The 14,031-nt window shown below is 42.0% G+C and overlaps 1 protein-coding gene across 5 annotated transcripts in view; it reads right to left on the minus strand.

The window, feature by feature from the left end:
- The window catches only part of unc13bb (unc-13 homolog Bb (C. elegans)), an 84,160-nt gene that overhangs the window by 20,880 nt on the left and 49,249 nt on the right, over window positions 1-14,031 (minus strand). For 4 of the 5 annotated variants that reach the window (XM_053644710.1, XM_053644709.1, XM_053644708.1 and 1 more), the window contains 10 exons: window positions 11,205-11,251; window positions 10,761-10,839; window positions 9,207-9,281; window positions 8,412-8,631; window positions 6,857-7,084; window positions 6,589-6,730; window positions 6,287-6,456; window positions 2,790-2,905; window positions 1,561-1,724; window positions 1,207-1,357 (listed from right to left, as the gene is read on the minus strand). In XM_053644710.1, coding sequence (XP_053500685.1) covers window positions 1,207-1,357; window positions 1,561-1,724; window positions 2,790-2,905; window positions 6,287-6,456; window positions 6,589-6,730; window positions 6,857-7,084; window positions 8,412-8,631; window positions 9,207-9,281; window positions 10,761-10,839; window positions 11,205-11,251 — 1,392 coding nt within the window. Of the gene's footprint in view, window positions 1-1,206; window positions 1,358-1,560; window positions 1,725-2,789; window positions 2,906-6,286; window positions 6,457-6,588; window positions 6,731-6,856; window positions 7,085-8,411; window positions 8,632-9,206; window positions 9,282-10,760; window positions 10,840-11,204; window positions 11,252-11,811; window positions 11,921-14,031 lie in introns of those variants that run through there. The other variant, XM_053644711.1, reaches the window with a different exon arrangement.

Below are 14,031 nucleotides of genomic sequence, written 5' to 3' on the forward strand. Positions count from 1 at the left end.
ATGAGAAAACAGAACAGTGAGTGGAACGACGTAGAAAAACAAAAACATCCAAGAAGATTTGCTTTAAAGGTGTAATGAGGGAGCAGGACTAGCAGAAGTGAGGCAGTGTAATCTTCTGCGAGTACAGCATACAGAGACTGTTGTTTTCGTTATTTAAATCGACTTCCTGTGCCTACACCCGCTTCAGATATTCACACAAATAATGACTACTTTTGATTTTGTACTTATAAATACGAACGAAATCCTATGTATTCATCAGCATAAACAAATATATGGCTTTAGATGCAGTAACACGGTCGTGTGAAAAAATAAGTACACCCCGATTGTTGGAAACTGTTGGCTTTTTTTGACTCGTTTGGACGGGAAAACATCGGATCGTCTTTGAAACGCTGGCTATTAATAATAATAATACGGTTGATGTACTTAAACAAAACCTCGTGGAAAATGAGCTTTTTGAGTCATTCATATTGAAAAAGTAAGCTAGTATTGACTCCTTTAGCAGGTGTTCTTGTAGGTGTTTTGCATAATTGTCCACCGGGTTTGCTGGAATTTTTGACCACTCTTCTATGCAACGTTCTTTCAGTTGCAAGATGTTTGAGGGTTTTCCTCGCATGTATGTTCTGCCCATTTCAAATCCCCCCACAACATTTCAATGGGATCCAAATCCGGGCTTTGTCTAGGCCCTTCCAGAACCCTCCATTTCTTACTTAAAAAAATAAATTAAAAATATCATGAAATTTCCCATGCAAATTGCACCAGGTGACATTATAAAAGACAACGCCATTCTTTGGCAAGATCTCACGCAACAAGTAGCAATCATGGTAAAAGTCAGGGAGGTGCCTGACGTTCTTTATGCAAAAAGGCACATCACCAAAAGCAAAGACCGTAAACATCCCTGAATGTACGATCTCAGACTAACGAGAAGGAAGGTCAGAGAGAAGCAGCGATCGCTCGGAAAGACTTGCAGGACAAACCGAAAGCAGCAGGGACTGTGCTACAATTAGACTGTGAACAATAACAAACGAACCGCGCTGTGATCATCTCATCGTCTCTCATGTGATCAGATTATCTCCTACACCTCATCTATTTCTAAAACCATGCTGGAACTTTATATGCTTGTAAAATGTTTAAAGTCTTCCTGCTGCATGGTGTGTGTGTGTGTGTGTGTGTGTGTGTGTGTGTGTGTGTGTGTGCTGTGATCTGTACCCCGAAGTTGGAGGCGGAGAAGCGGTCGGAGGCGGAGACGTTGGTGGAGGCAGTGGTATGAGCGTAGAAGGCATTAATATTGGCTAGCAGTGTGCTCATCACAGCAGGAACACCGGGACACATGTACTTAGACGAGAGACACGCAAAGTGCCTAGAGAAAATCAAATACATTGGGGGAGTTTGAAAATAAATGTCAAATCTATTAAAAAAAAAAAAACAACAACAACAACAACAACAACAAAAAAAACACAGCATGGCTAAGCATTACGGGTTAAAAGAGGACAAGCGGTTAAAAAATAAATAAATAAATAAATAAATAAATAAATAAATAAATAAATAAACCCTGATACGTACGTCATGGCCTGGTAGATGGACTCGATCCCGTAACGCATGGCGAACTCGTCCACTATTTCCTGGGCCACGTCGTCGAAATAGACCTTCCAGGCATCATCGCCACGAGCGTCCGGGATCTTCACCGCCCCCTGACCGAGCACGTCTGTGGTGTGGTGGAACAGGTTCTGAGGGAAGAAAAGAAAACAACAAAAAAAAAAGTTTACACGAGACACGTTAGTAAGAAATTTATTGCCATTCACACACTCCTGAGATAAGGACTGTAGACTTTCATTAAGTTTCCTCCATCATACTCTAAACCTGTGTGTTCGTGTTAGATAACAAAAATACTGCTTCTGTCTGTAGTCAGAAATTACAGTAAAAGATGAGAAATAATAATAATAATAATAATAATAAATAAATAAAATAAAATAAAAAAGTTCTACCACAGTGCTGCGGAATTCTGGATTCTGATTGGTCGGAAATTGTCTATTCATTTTCTAGAATAGCAGCTGTTCTAGCAGGTTTATACTGTATGAATACGCCTGTTCTGATACGTTATCGTTTCATTTACTTATAAATAAATAAATAAATAAATAAATAGGATACTTGTTGATCTGGTGAACTTTACTGTAAGGAGTTTATTAAACATTTATGGAAGGAGTCTCTAGAACCAATACGTTTTCCAGCATGGAAAGAATTCTTCAGGACGGAGGAATTTAGCTTCGTGGTTTCTCTTGTCCTAACATGCCAAGTTGCACTTTTTTTTTTCTCCCCCGTTTTATTACGTTGTAGAGAGTCTGGTGAGCGAACGACTCCTTACAGCTGCTATAAGGCAAGTCAGAACAGAAACTAACTCGTCCTGTGGATGTTCTACAAAGTTCTACAACATGAAATTTAACTACAAAACGTTAAAAACTAACGTACTGTTTAATAAAACATAAACAATGGTAATTGTTGGCCAAATGCTGTAGTACGAGATGAATAATACACTTTGGGACATAATGTTATACGAAAATAAATCAGCTTTGGGATGGTGACAGTATTTCCTCTTCGAGCGGATTCGTTTCCAATAATAATAATAATAATAATAATAATAATTATTATTATTATTATTATTATTATTAATAGCACGCCTTGTTGTGATTTATTCCTTATATAATAAGAGGATTTCCCTTTTCCAGTTAATTTTCAGCAAATGTACATAAGCTGCTGTTTAAATGTTGAGCCGTGTGTAGGTTCCGACGCTCTACCTCGTGTAGACAGGTGTACTGCACGTGGTACGGTGCCACCTTCTCTTCTCCTTTAATTTCCACACTGATGTGAAGACGGATAGCGCCAGACACCGCGGACTTATCAGTCCTTTTCTCTGAGAAAGGACACACGGACAGCGAGAGAGAGAGAGAGAGAGAGAGAGAGAGAGAGAGAGAGAGAGAGTAAATGGCATTCAGTTGGCTCAACTCCAAAATGATGAACTAAATCAGTGTAATGAGTCAGTGAAATAAAAACTTCTTACTTTACATTAAAAAAAAAAAATGTACGTAGGAAGAACAGGACTGAACATTGTGGCCTTTTTCCAGAAACGCGAGATCGGTCCGAGCCGTTTCTTCCCCTGACAAGCAAATTATTAAGGGGTAATTTATACACGACGACCGATCGGTCGATTTCCGACGGGAGTCGGTACATAATAATCAAGCAAGATCACTCTGGTTGGAAAGGAGTGTGGTGGGGGGAGAGACAGAGAGAGGGGGGGGGGGGGGAAGAGAGAGAGAGAGAGGGAAAGAGAGAGGGGGGGAGAGGGAGAGAGGGAAAGAGAGAGAGACAGAGAGAGAGAAAGAAAGCGAGAGTGTGTTTATGTGAGTGAGAGAGACTCAATTACTACTATTGCCTGTAATTGCTAGAGCCATTGTGGAGGCCGAAGCTCCAGAAAAGGGCAATTAGTGGAACAAGGACAACGAGAAGCTCAGAACATGAAGTACACACAGAGGAAATCGAGATGATGCTGAAAAATGAGCCCTGAACCCCGGGTTGTGGGAAAATAAATAAATAAATAAATGTACAAGTATGTAGAGTACGTTGTTATTCCGACTCAATATCCCATTGTTTCGACTCGATACTGTATTTAACATCCCTCAATCTGATCTCTGTATATGAGCCTTCATGATTTGCTCAAATCTGATTGGTCAGAAGGTGTGCATTGTGTACAACAGCTTGGCTTGGACAGGAGTTCCAGCTACAGGGTGACATGCACGATAAGTTTATATTCATGCTCTCTCTCTCTCATAGGTCACTGTTTCTATAGTAACGGCTCACACACGGGGACTTGTACGGTGGATACGCCGCATAACCGAAGACTAGTAATAAACAGATTTTCACTAAATGTGCTGTTCAGCAAAAAAATTAATAAATCAGTGATGTTTTTTTTTTTTTGTTAGGAGACATTTATTTAACATTTATGGAAGGAGTCTCAAGTGTCAGCGCTTTGTAACAATCACGGTGCTTTAGAAAAGTTTCCAGCACAGGACAGTCTTCAGGACAGGAGTTTACGCTTTCTGGATTCTCTGTAAAATGACAGGCTGTGGTTTTTGAGAGAGAGAGAGAGAGAGTTGGATGGAGAGAGAGAGAGAGAGCACGAGAGAGAGAGAGATGGATGGAGAGAGAGAGAGAGCACGAGAGAGAGAGATGGATGGAGAAAGAGATATGAATGGAGAGAGAGGGAGAGATGGATGAGAGAGAGGGAGAGAGAGAGAGGGATGGATATGGAGAGAGAGATGGATGAGAGATGGAGATGGAGGGGGAGAGATATGGAGGGAGAGAGAGAGAGAGAGATGGACGGAGAGAGAGAGAGAGAGATGGATGGAGATGGAGGGGGAGAGAGAGAGAGAGAGAGAGAGAGAGAGCGCGAGAGAGATGAAGAGGAAGAGAGAGATGGATGGAGAGATGGAGATGGAGGGGGGGGAGAGAGAGAGAGAGATGGAGGGGGAGAGAGAGATGGAGATGGGGGAGAGAGAGAGAGAGAGAGCGAGAGAGAGAGCTGGAGATGGAGGGGGGGAGAGAGAGATGGAGATGGGGGGAGAGAGAAAGAGAGAGTGAGAGAGAGATGGAGATGGAGGGGGGAGAGAGAGAGAGAGAGATGGAGATGGGGAGAGAGAGAGAGAGAGAGAGAGAGAGAGATGGAGATGGGGGAGAGAGAGAGAGAGAGAGAGAGAGAGAGAGAGAGAGAGAGAGAGAGCTAGCTGCATCTCGTTTGCATCAGGTCATAACAGCAGAAGGAGCTCTACTACATACTAAAGATACTCGTCATGAAGGGGGTGAATAATTTTGAGACTGGAGAAGTCACCATAAGTTGCATTTTGAGTTGAATTTGAGGAAACCGCTTGAAGCGTTCATTGTGTTGAACTATTTCAATCGCTTTTGTTTGATTTCTTCATCGCAAACAGCTGAAAGTCTGTCCATTTTGACAGTAAACCTGACTTGCACTGGGGGTTGAGTCATTTTGATTGCACCTGTATTCGAGAACATTCCTATCGATCTAGGAGAATTTAGAACAGATTTGTTGCATGCTTTTCGGTGAAGCGGACGCATCTCCATCCAAACTGGAAGCAACTGTGCAGGAAGAGACGTGCAGAGATCTGAGTAATAAACATGTGACACACACACACACACACCCCCCGTGTCTCCTCCTGGCTATTTATACACACGATTTCAACAATCTGAATGAATTTATTCTGAGCGCAGATCCTGAATTCACCCAGCTGTAGTTTATAACAGGTTTATAATAACGCGTTTCTACGGGAACAACTTCCACACAATATACTTTTTAAACCTTTCCCTTACCAAGTGTGCCAATAATTATGGAGCTTCGGCTCTAGTGCAACACCTCTACTATTGTGTGCGTTTATTTGGATCTCGGAACTAAATATAATAAATAATAATATATAAATAACACTGAACCGCGTGTCCGCCTCGTGCTCGTCCATCAGCCGGCCGAGTCGCTGCGCTCGCTTAAAATAGAAGCGGCATGAAGTCATCTGAGGAGAGAGCGGAGAGACCCGGCGGGCCTTCACTCATCCCCACGGTCCACTTCCACGCTCGCCGACTCCGCATTCACGAACTCCACAATTCACACCAGCTCATGGGATGGTGTGCACACACACACACACACACATAATACATTGTGTGTGTACATTCAGACCTGATCTAATATTTACCCCCCCCCCCACCAAAAAAAAAATAAATAAATAAAGAAAATAAGTAAACAAGACTAGGTAAGTCTAGTTTTGTCAGACCATCAGTGACTGCAGAGAATTTTAGTGTGTGATGTGAGACACTCTTGTTGTTTCCGGAATCTCTCACAGCACGGTCGTTCAATTGGTCTTCTGTAACAACACTGCTGACAAGAAAATACGAGCAAGCAGTGAGGGGAAAAAAATATGACAGGAACCGTCTGTCTGCGTGTTCATTTCTGTACGTCTCCGTCTGCGTCGGCGCGTCCGTCTCCGTCTCTGTCCGCGCGTTCGTCTCCGTCGGCGTGTCCGTCTCCGTCTCCGTCGGCGCGTCCGTCTCCGTCTCCGTCGGCGCGTCCGTCTCCCTCTCTCTGTCTGTATCTGTGCGTCCGTCTCCGTTTGGGTGTGTATCGTTCAAAGTATTTGCTAGCCCAAAAATTGATTCTTGCAGACAAAAAAAATGGTTTCTTTCACACACACACACACACACACACACACACACACACACACACACACACACTTACCCAGGTTGTACCAGACGTCCATCTCACCGCTGAGTGTTCGCACCTCGATGATGCTCTGCCCCAGAAAATCGTCAGACTCCCTCTTCAGCCTCTGCTTCACACGGGACTTGATGTCGTCGTCTTCGTCCCACACGCGCACCTTAATGCGGTCCGACGAGTTGTGGCACTCACTGAGGAGAAAGAGAGGAAAAAAAACGCATACAAACGTCGGAGGCACAGCTGAGTGCAAAAGTTTACACACCCTTACTGTGACATCACAAAGCTAACAAAACCATAGTAAGAGGAACGGGAGGCGCGCTCACAAGTGAAACTTCTCCTCCCACACCGGGTTCAAGTTGCCGTAGATGGTCTTGGTGCGCTTCTTCGTCTTTCCAACTTGGACGGTCACGTAAGGGTCGCTGGAGCCCGTCTTATCTTTGGCTTGCAGGCCCTGTGCACACATCACTACATAAACCCACACACACACACACACACACACACACACACACACGCGCGTTAGTTTTCTCCAAACCCTTCCTCTAAACAGATTCGAAAGCTGCTTCCAGTTCAGAACCGAAGAGGAGTTCATACCGGTTATGGTGATCTTAGCCGACCACTTGGACGTCCCGTCCAGAACACTCTGTTTGATGGTCTTCATCTGCTGCGAGTGGACCGTTTTGCTGATCATGAACACATCCCTGATGAGCTCGAAGATCTCGGGTTTGTTCCGCTCTCTGATCTTCATGCGGTCCTTCATGGCCATGATGATGTTCTGCGTGCGATCCTCAGCACCGTGCTTTGAACTTTTCTCCGCCGCGCCTGCAGTCAACGAGACGGAACTAATTAAAAACCACACGCGTACACGTACGGAAAACGGTACCGCGTCTACTCCGCTCCACTAAACACTCGAACGGCATTGTGGGTAACGTAAGAAACGATGAAAGAACGGTTGAACCAAAAAGGTGGTCATAACTTCATTGCAAAATAAATCTGGGATGCTAGTTATTTATAATTATAAAAGATTCATATACAGTAGCGTGTTCAGGGTCCCTTTAAGGATGTTGGGTTTAAATACAAGGACAGGTCAACGATGAAGCCACGCCAGAGAGCACCATGATGTACGACATCATTAGAATTTTGCGAAATAGATTTTCAAACTGGATCTATATCCTGTTTCAGCCATCACCTCCCGCAGCTATATTTAGAAGCAGCACCAATTTCCAAAACGCTGCAAACAAACAGCAGCCTTATCAATCCTGCAGGTCGCCAAATACATTCGGAGTAATAATCAGGTGCCTGCTTTTGACTTCCCTTTAAATCATTCCTGGAGCAGTGGGACGTTTCACGAAGATTGCCGCTTGGATAAAAATCATGTGTACGCTCACTCAAGCAGTTACTGGTGGTGTTGTGTTTCCTTCCTGTTGTTTTGCTCAGCAGGAGGATTAGTGAACTGTGATTAGTGATCTGGGGTTCGCTTCGACCTGTGATGAACTGTGTCCTCACCAGGTGCGGACGTCATCTGCTCCAAGTGCTGCGTGCCAAGTAATCTGACTGGTTCAATTCACCACGTAACTTCCTATTTCAAGTTTCTTGATGCCAAAAAAAAATTTTTTAAAAAAGGGTTATTATTCTTATGCTGCGGTCGCCTTTTTTAAGTCATACTGGAGTCTCCGAAGTTGGAAAAAGCTCAAATCTTCAGAGTCAGTGACCGCAAGAGTTATAAAGCTTTCTCCCATAAAGTCTCATACAGTATCGCTAATATTTCACCCGTACTTTTATGTAGAATATTATGTTTACTCATGTCCTTACTTGTGTAATATAATATAAAACACTGTGTACTAATGTATTATATTACTAATTTGACTAAACCTTTGTTTTGAAACCCTGTCATGTCAGTTAAATTCTGTAACTGGAAGCTGGACATGTCATGTCCTAAGTCCAGTGAAGGTGGAAAGCTGTCTTTTATGGATACAGACCCGTTTCCTCGATTATCCAGCACCTTAGGAGATCATCCATCCATCCATCCATCCATCCATCCATCTGGCGTATTTTCCTACAAGCCAGCTTTCTCTATTCAAACATCCAACTACTAGAACGTGTCGGGTTTGACACGATTGCTGATTTCGGACAGTGGGCCCATACTCACGCTGCAGGCAGTCTGCGTTGAGGAGCTCCTGACACTTCTCGTGACATTTGACCCCACACTCGGTGCATCTCATGCCCTGGCGTGCGATACCCCACAGCAGTCCTTCGCACTCGTAGCAGTACGTCGGAGTCGTCGCCGTCCAAACATCGAAGTTATGCGGCGTAGTGCAGGAGATCGGGTAGATGAGAGCCTGCAGCGTTTTCTTATACACGTGGTTCTTCTGCAGGCGAAAAGGTAGGAACGTCTCAACATTGTTTTATGTAAGGGAAAATAATCGATCAATAACAGCATGTCCCAAAAGCAAAGTATTCTGAATACACCAACAATTATAATCGTGGGTCATAACTGATATAGTTGCAAATTAGACATAAACCAAAATAAATCAACTTGCTGCAACTAAAATGTCATAATGACTGATTTTTTATTTATTTATTTTTTAAACATTTTGTTTATCTCATTTATTCAAAGCATTAATGGAAAACTTAAGTTACTTACTTTTTTTTCCTTCCCCTAATTTAGTCGGACATGAGCAAAAAAAAAACAAACAAAAAAAAGTCCAAGTCCAATCAAAAATGTCAGCAAAATAAATAAATAAATAAATGAATTAAAATAAAAACTCGCTCAATAAATTGTATCGCGGTGCTCGGCTGCTTTAGATTTTTATTTCGTTTTGGAGTGCGAGTTTTTATTATTTAAAAAAAAAAAAAAAAATCAAAGATTTTTAAAATTATTTTTTTTGCATTGATGGAAATACCTTACAAAACGCATCATCAACATCATCATCATCTTACTCACCAGCTCCTCGTCTTTAACGGAGGCTCGGGAAGCCATGGCGGATGCGATGCCTGCTTTTCTGGCCTGGACCAGAGCCTGTTTCATGGAGAACGAAAATTACATTCCAACATACTCGGATAAGTCTTCGGGGCAAAAAAAAAATCTAGATGATAACCGAGTGCGATTAAAAGAAAAAAAAGAAAAGAAAGAAAGAAAGAAAGAAAGAAAACCCAAAGCAGAAGCAAGAGAATCCAGATGCATCCTATGAACTGCATTGGTGCTCGATGGAGCTCTGAACTGGGAGATTCGCAAATAGAGGGGGGGGGAAACTACAGCAAAAAAATGGGTGTGTTAGGAAATAAATAAATCAAGATACAAGATAAAACAAGATTCTAAAGAGTAAAAAGGTGGAGGGCTGAGGAGGGAACCTGACCATCACTGATTACTCATACATTAGGACTCATCCACAAATCAACAGGATGTGGAATGATATTATATTACATTACGAGTGTCTAGAAGTGTGCTAATGTAAAGTCTAGTGATTGGTTGATGGAGGAACAATGACATTTTTGTTTTAGGGAGCAAATACATCACATGGACAGGTTTCCATGGGCAAACAGGTATACCTCATTTGCATGGCAGATATCTCATCATGCCTGAATATGAGGAAGCAAAATTTCATTCATGTTCGACATGAAGAAGGAGTGAAGGCATGGTAGAGGATTTGCGTATCGTATTTGCACGTTACTGGGGACGGAGAAATACTGACACGCAAAGTCAGTACCATCTATTCCTACTGAACATAAACAACAGCTAGAGTGAATTTATCTGCAATTTAAAATGGGAAAAAATAGTTAAATAATAATAAAATAAAAAAAAGGGGGGGGGGGGTCGCTCTTTAAACTTACCATAGCCTGGATACAACGTGTGAATGCGTTCAAAAGAGGTAGAGGTTTATTTCACAGAAAATCAACCTGATTTTCATCAACACTTCTACCACATTTATGAGCCACTACTTCAATGACGTATTTACAGGTGCATTAATAGCTGCGGGACGACATTTTAAATAGTAAGTAAAAAGGTTTTCCGAGTGACTGCTTGAACCATCTTGCAAAACATCTCGTCAATATGCATTTGTAAAAGGAAATAAATAAATAAATAAATAAACAAACAAACAAGCAGACCAACAAATTTAACACATCTTAAAAAAACAAAAACAAACAAAAAAAAAACAGTGACACTAACTGAAGAAATAAAAAGTAGAGCAAACAAGAACTAATTACCAGCTAGTGATTCGTCATGAAATCGTATAACAAGCAAGCATAAAATCATTACTTCTATTAATTAGTTCATGAAATCTTAATTAGATTTCATGAACTTACTTTTTTTTTTTTTTTTTTTTAATCGAGAAAAAAAAAACATCAATCAAACGCAGTAAGGTTAATTAAAGTTGAGCTAATGGACATTAGAAACGTCTGAAACAAAGCAATAAAAATTAGAAAAAAAAAACCAAACATCAGGCTTGGTTTTTCGATTATGCTACATGGAGTTATACAAAATCAAATGAGCACCTACCACATCGCTAACAAGAGGGATTGGTTTCCTCTTCCGCAAGTCTGGCATGCTATCAATCCCAAACAGGCCACTCCCACTTCTGTGGAGGACACCAGACCCGCAAGAGATTCAAAACACAAACGTACAGACAAGATATTCGAATTAAGATAGCAAGTTGTCTCAAAATATGCTCAAATGGCTGGTGCGATTCTTGCTTTGTTTTTACTACTAAACTTAATATCAACTGTCCACATATATATGGCGTTGAGAAATATCATTGATTTTTTTTTTTTTTATGAGTAAGTTTTGACTTGTGATAATGAAGCACTATGTTGATTTGATCATTTACGGTATGAAAATGTGTGCATTCAACTGTAGGTATAAAAACTACAGTAGTTAAACTAAATTAAAACATTGCAAACTCTGGTGGGGAAAAAAAAACCCCAAAAAACATTAACAACTCACCCTTCTTTGACCCAGTCATGTCTGGAATTGTCCTCGTTCTCCCGGACCTGTTTTATTTAGAGAAACAACTCTGGTATTTTAGTCGTGCGACAGGAGACTTTCTAAAGAAATCAAAAACGCTAGATGATAAAGACTAAAGATAAATGATGAATGCATGATTGGTTAAGTTTCACCACTTTCATTAAGTAATTAAAAAAAAAAAAAAAAAAAATCATAGACACTTCTTCAGTGTCCGTCTTTCCTCTGAGGATGTGATGACAAAGAGCTTACATTTCATTAAAACAAACACACACAGACGGTACTTTTAAACAATAACATGGCGACCACAACAGGCACTGAGACAGGACAAAATTCTGCATGGGTCACATGCACTGATAAACAAAGCATGCTCTTAGTTATCATTGTTTGAATTAATAAGACAAGATGGAAAAATGTGTGAATGCAATTTTAGTCAAATAAAAAGTTTGATCAAAATGTTTTAAAGTGACCTGATTAACCTCTCTGCTTTCCTCTGCAAAACAGAAGAAGACCGAACAGCTATGGTAAGTTCACTGCAAAAGATTAAAACATTTTTAAAGACATGGACAGGTTTATATGCAAATTATACCTGGATTGAATTCTTCCTCTGAAAAAATATGCTTTGTGTCTCTAGATAACCGAGACAACCTATGTCTTTGTCTCTGCTCCTTGAGAACACGCTGGATATTGGCAAGGCACTTCTGGTGGTGAGGGTCTACCTGATCAGGGTCGCCAGTGCCCAAGTTTACCCGAGCCGCTACCTGATCGAACTCAGCTTCTGCTTCAAGGACTGTCCCCAGAGATCCTGGCTCAGTGCCTTCACCGGCAAACTGGGTTATTTCCTTATGAACGTTCTCTACAGTCACCATCTCTGTGATAAATTCAAGAGAACCAGCCTCATACAAAAGTTCTTGATCTTCTAAAGGTTCATCTCCACTGGATGAATGGTCCACCGAGTAGTGTTCAGTTTGATTACACGAAGGAGACACTGTACCAGAAGTTGATTCCTGAGGATCAAAGATCTGCGAGTCATCCGTTAGGTCCATTTGTAGTTGGAAGCCACTGAGGTCATATTCTTCTTGAAATCGTCTGGTATCAATTCTCTTGTAAGGTGACAAGCTTTGATCTAAGGTCTCGCTGCTAGATCGTATCACCTGATCCAAATCAGATCCCTCCACAGTTGAGTCATCCTCCACAAGTTCATCTGAATGTTGTTCAGGAATGTCAGAATTATTCTCACGAGATCCATCAAGCCTCTTCATGGCTCCATGAAGAGTAGACTGAAAGGTCAGCACGGCTTTGTTTATCTTTACTATATCAACGTTACGCTGCTGGAAGTCATCCATATTCTCAGAGTCATCTGGATCAAGCTGTTCTTCAGACATGCTTGGGTAAACCTTCTTGTGCCAGTCTCTCTCGGTGCCGTCTCCAGAATACACATCCACATTCAGGTAGTTTTCACAAGAAGAGTGCAAATCTTGGCAGACATCATCATAATCGGTCAGCACCATAGTGGAACAACTAATGCTTGTGGATGGGCCACTGCACAGGTCGTCGGCATACGCATCCATGGTGTGGTAACCTGAACTACGGGAATATGGGCAATTCGGTGTGCAGTCACATTCAATATCAGGGCCTGTATGTCTTCTGGGATGTCTCCAGTCTGCAGCACTGGACAAGCTGGATAGTGAGCTGTACTGCTGTCCAAACAGTAAAGAAAGGTGCTCAGAGCTGCTTTGGGAAGAATGACCTGGAGTGCTGCTAGTTGCTCCACCATTATATCTACACCAGGTATCAGGTTGTCTGTGGTCTTCTAAACCGTCAACACTATTCTGGCAAGAGCAGCAATCCTCCTCACTCCACCCTGTGTCCCCACTCCATCCTCCTTCTCCACTCTCACTTAAACGCATGCTTGAGGTATCCCAGCCACTCCTTTGTAGATCTGCCTCCATGGAATGGTAACGGTCATCATGCTCTATACCTTTAAAGCTATGACCGGACAAGGAACTAGAACTTGGAAAATCCTGGCCATAAACCCCATCATGACTGGAGTAATTAGAAGAAGGGCACACTCTGCACGATGACTCATCGGAGTTGTCTGAAATCTCAGCATGATGTGCTCTGGACTTTCTTGGTACACCAGAATAAAGAGTTTCATTCTTTTCAGGCATCTTTAACAACGGACTTCTACGTCTTGTGGTAGGTGCTACATCGTTCTGATTGCTCCTGTGATGAACCATTAGCCTTTGAGGTGAGGGTTGACCAGAAGCGCTCGCAGAATAGAGCCCCTCAATTTCCATCAGCACAGAATCCACACAGAAGGATACCTCATCAACGGAGCCACTCACTGAGTTCAGGTACTGCCTCAAGTCTGAGATCTCCTCCTGGATTTTATTAATACCCTGAAGCTCTTTCAAAATATGCTCTACTATAGTGCTGGAACGTCTTTCCGTGCTTCTTCCTCCATCTTCTTCCTCTTCTTTCACAGGTGTTTGTGGCTCCTCCATGTTTGCTCTTTTGTCCATAAGATCTGCATTAGCCAAGACTTTATGATCTGAGGCAGGGCTGTTTGTTGGTACTGAGCATGGGACCTTGATGGTATTTTCACTGTTTTGATCAACCTCCTCCACCGGGTGTTTATTGTCTGCTTTGATAGGACTTTTACTTGAGGCGATACCAGACTCATAACTAGAAGCTTCCCGGCTTATTCCATAGACGAACATGTCTTCCTCCACTTCCACAGACGTATGCTGAAGGTTATAAGCGTCAAGCTCTGCTGGACCCTGAAAAACTTTCTGAATCTTCTTGC

This window comes from Ictalurus furcatus, chromosome 16, assembly GCF_023375685.1.
Source record: "Ictalurus furcatus strain D&B chromosome 16, Billie_1.0, whole genome shotgun sequence".
In the NCBI taxonomy this organism is placed as follows: domain Eukaryota; kingdom Metazoa; phylum Chordata; class Actinopteri; order Siluriformes; family Ictaluridae; genus Ictalurus; species Ictalurus furcatus.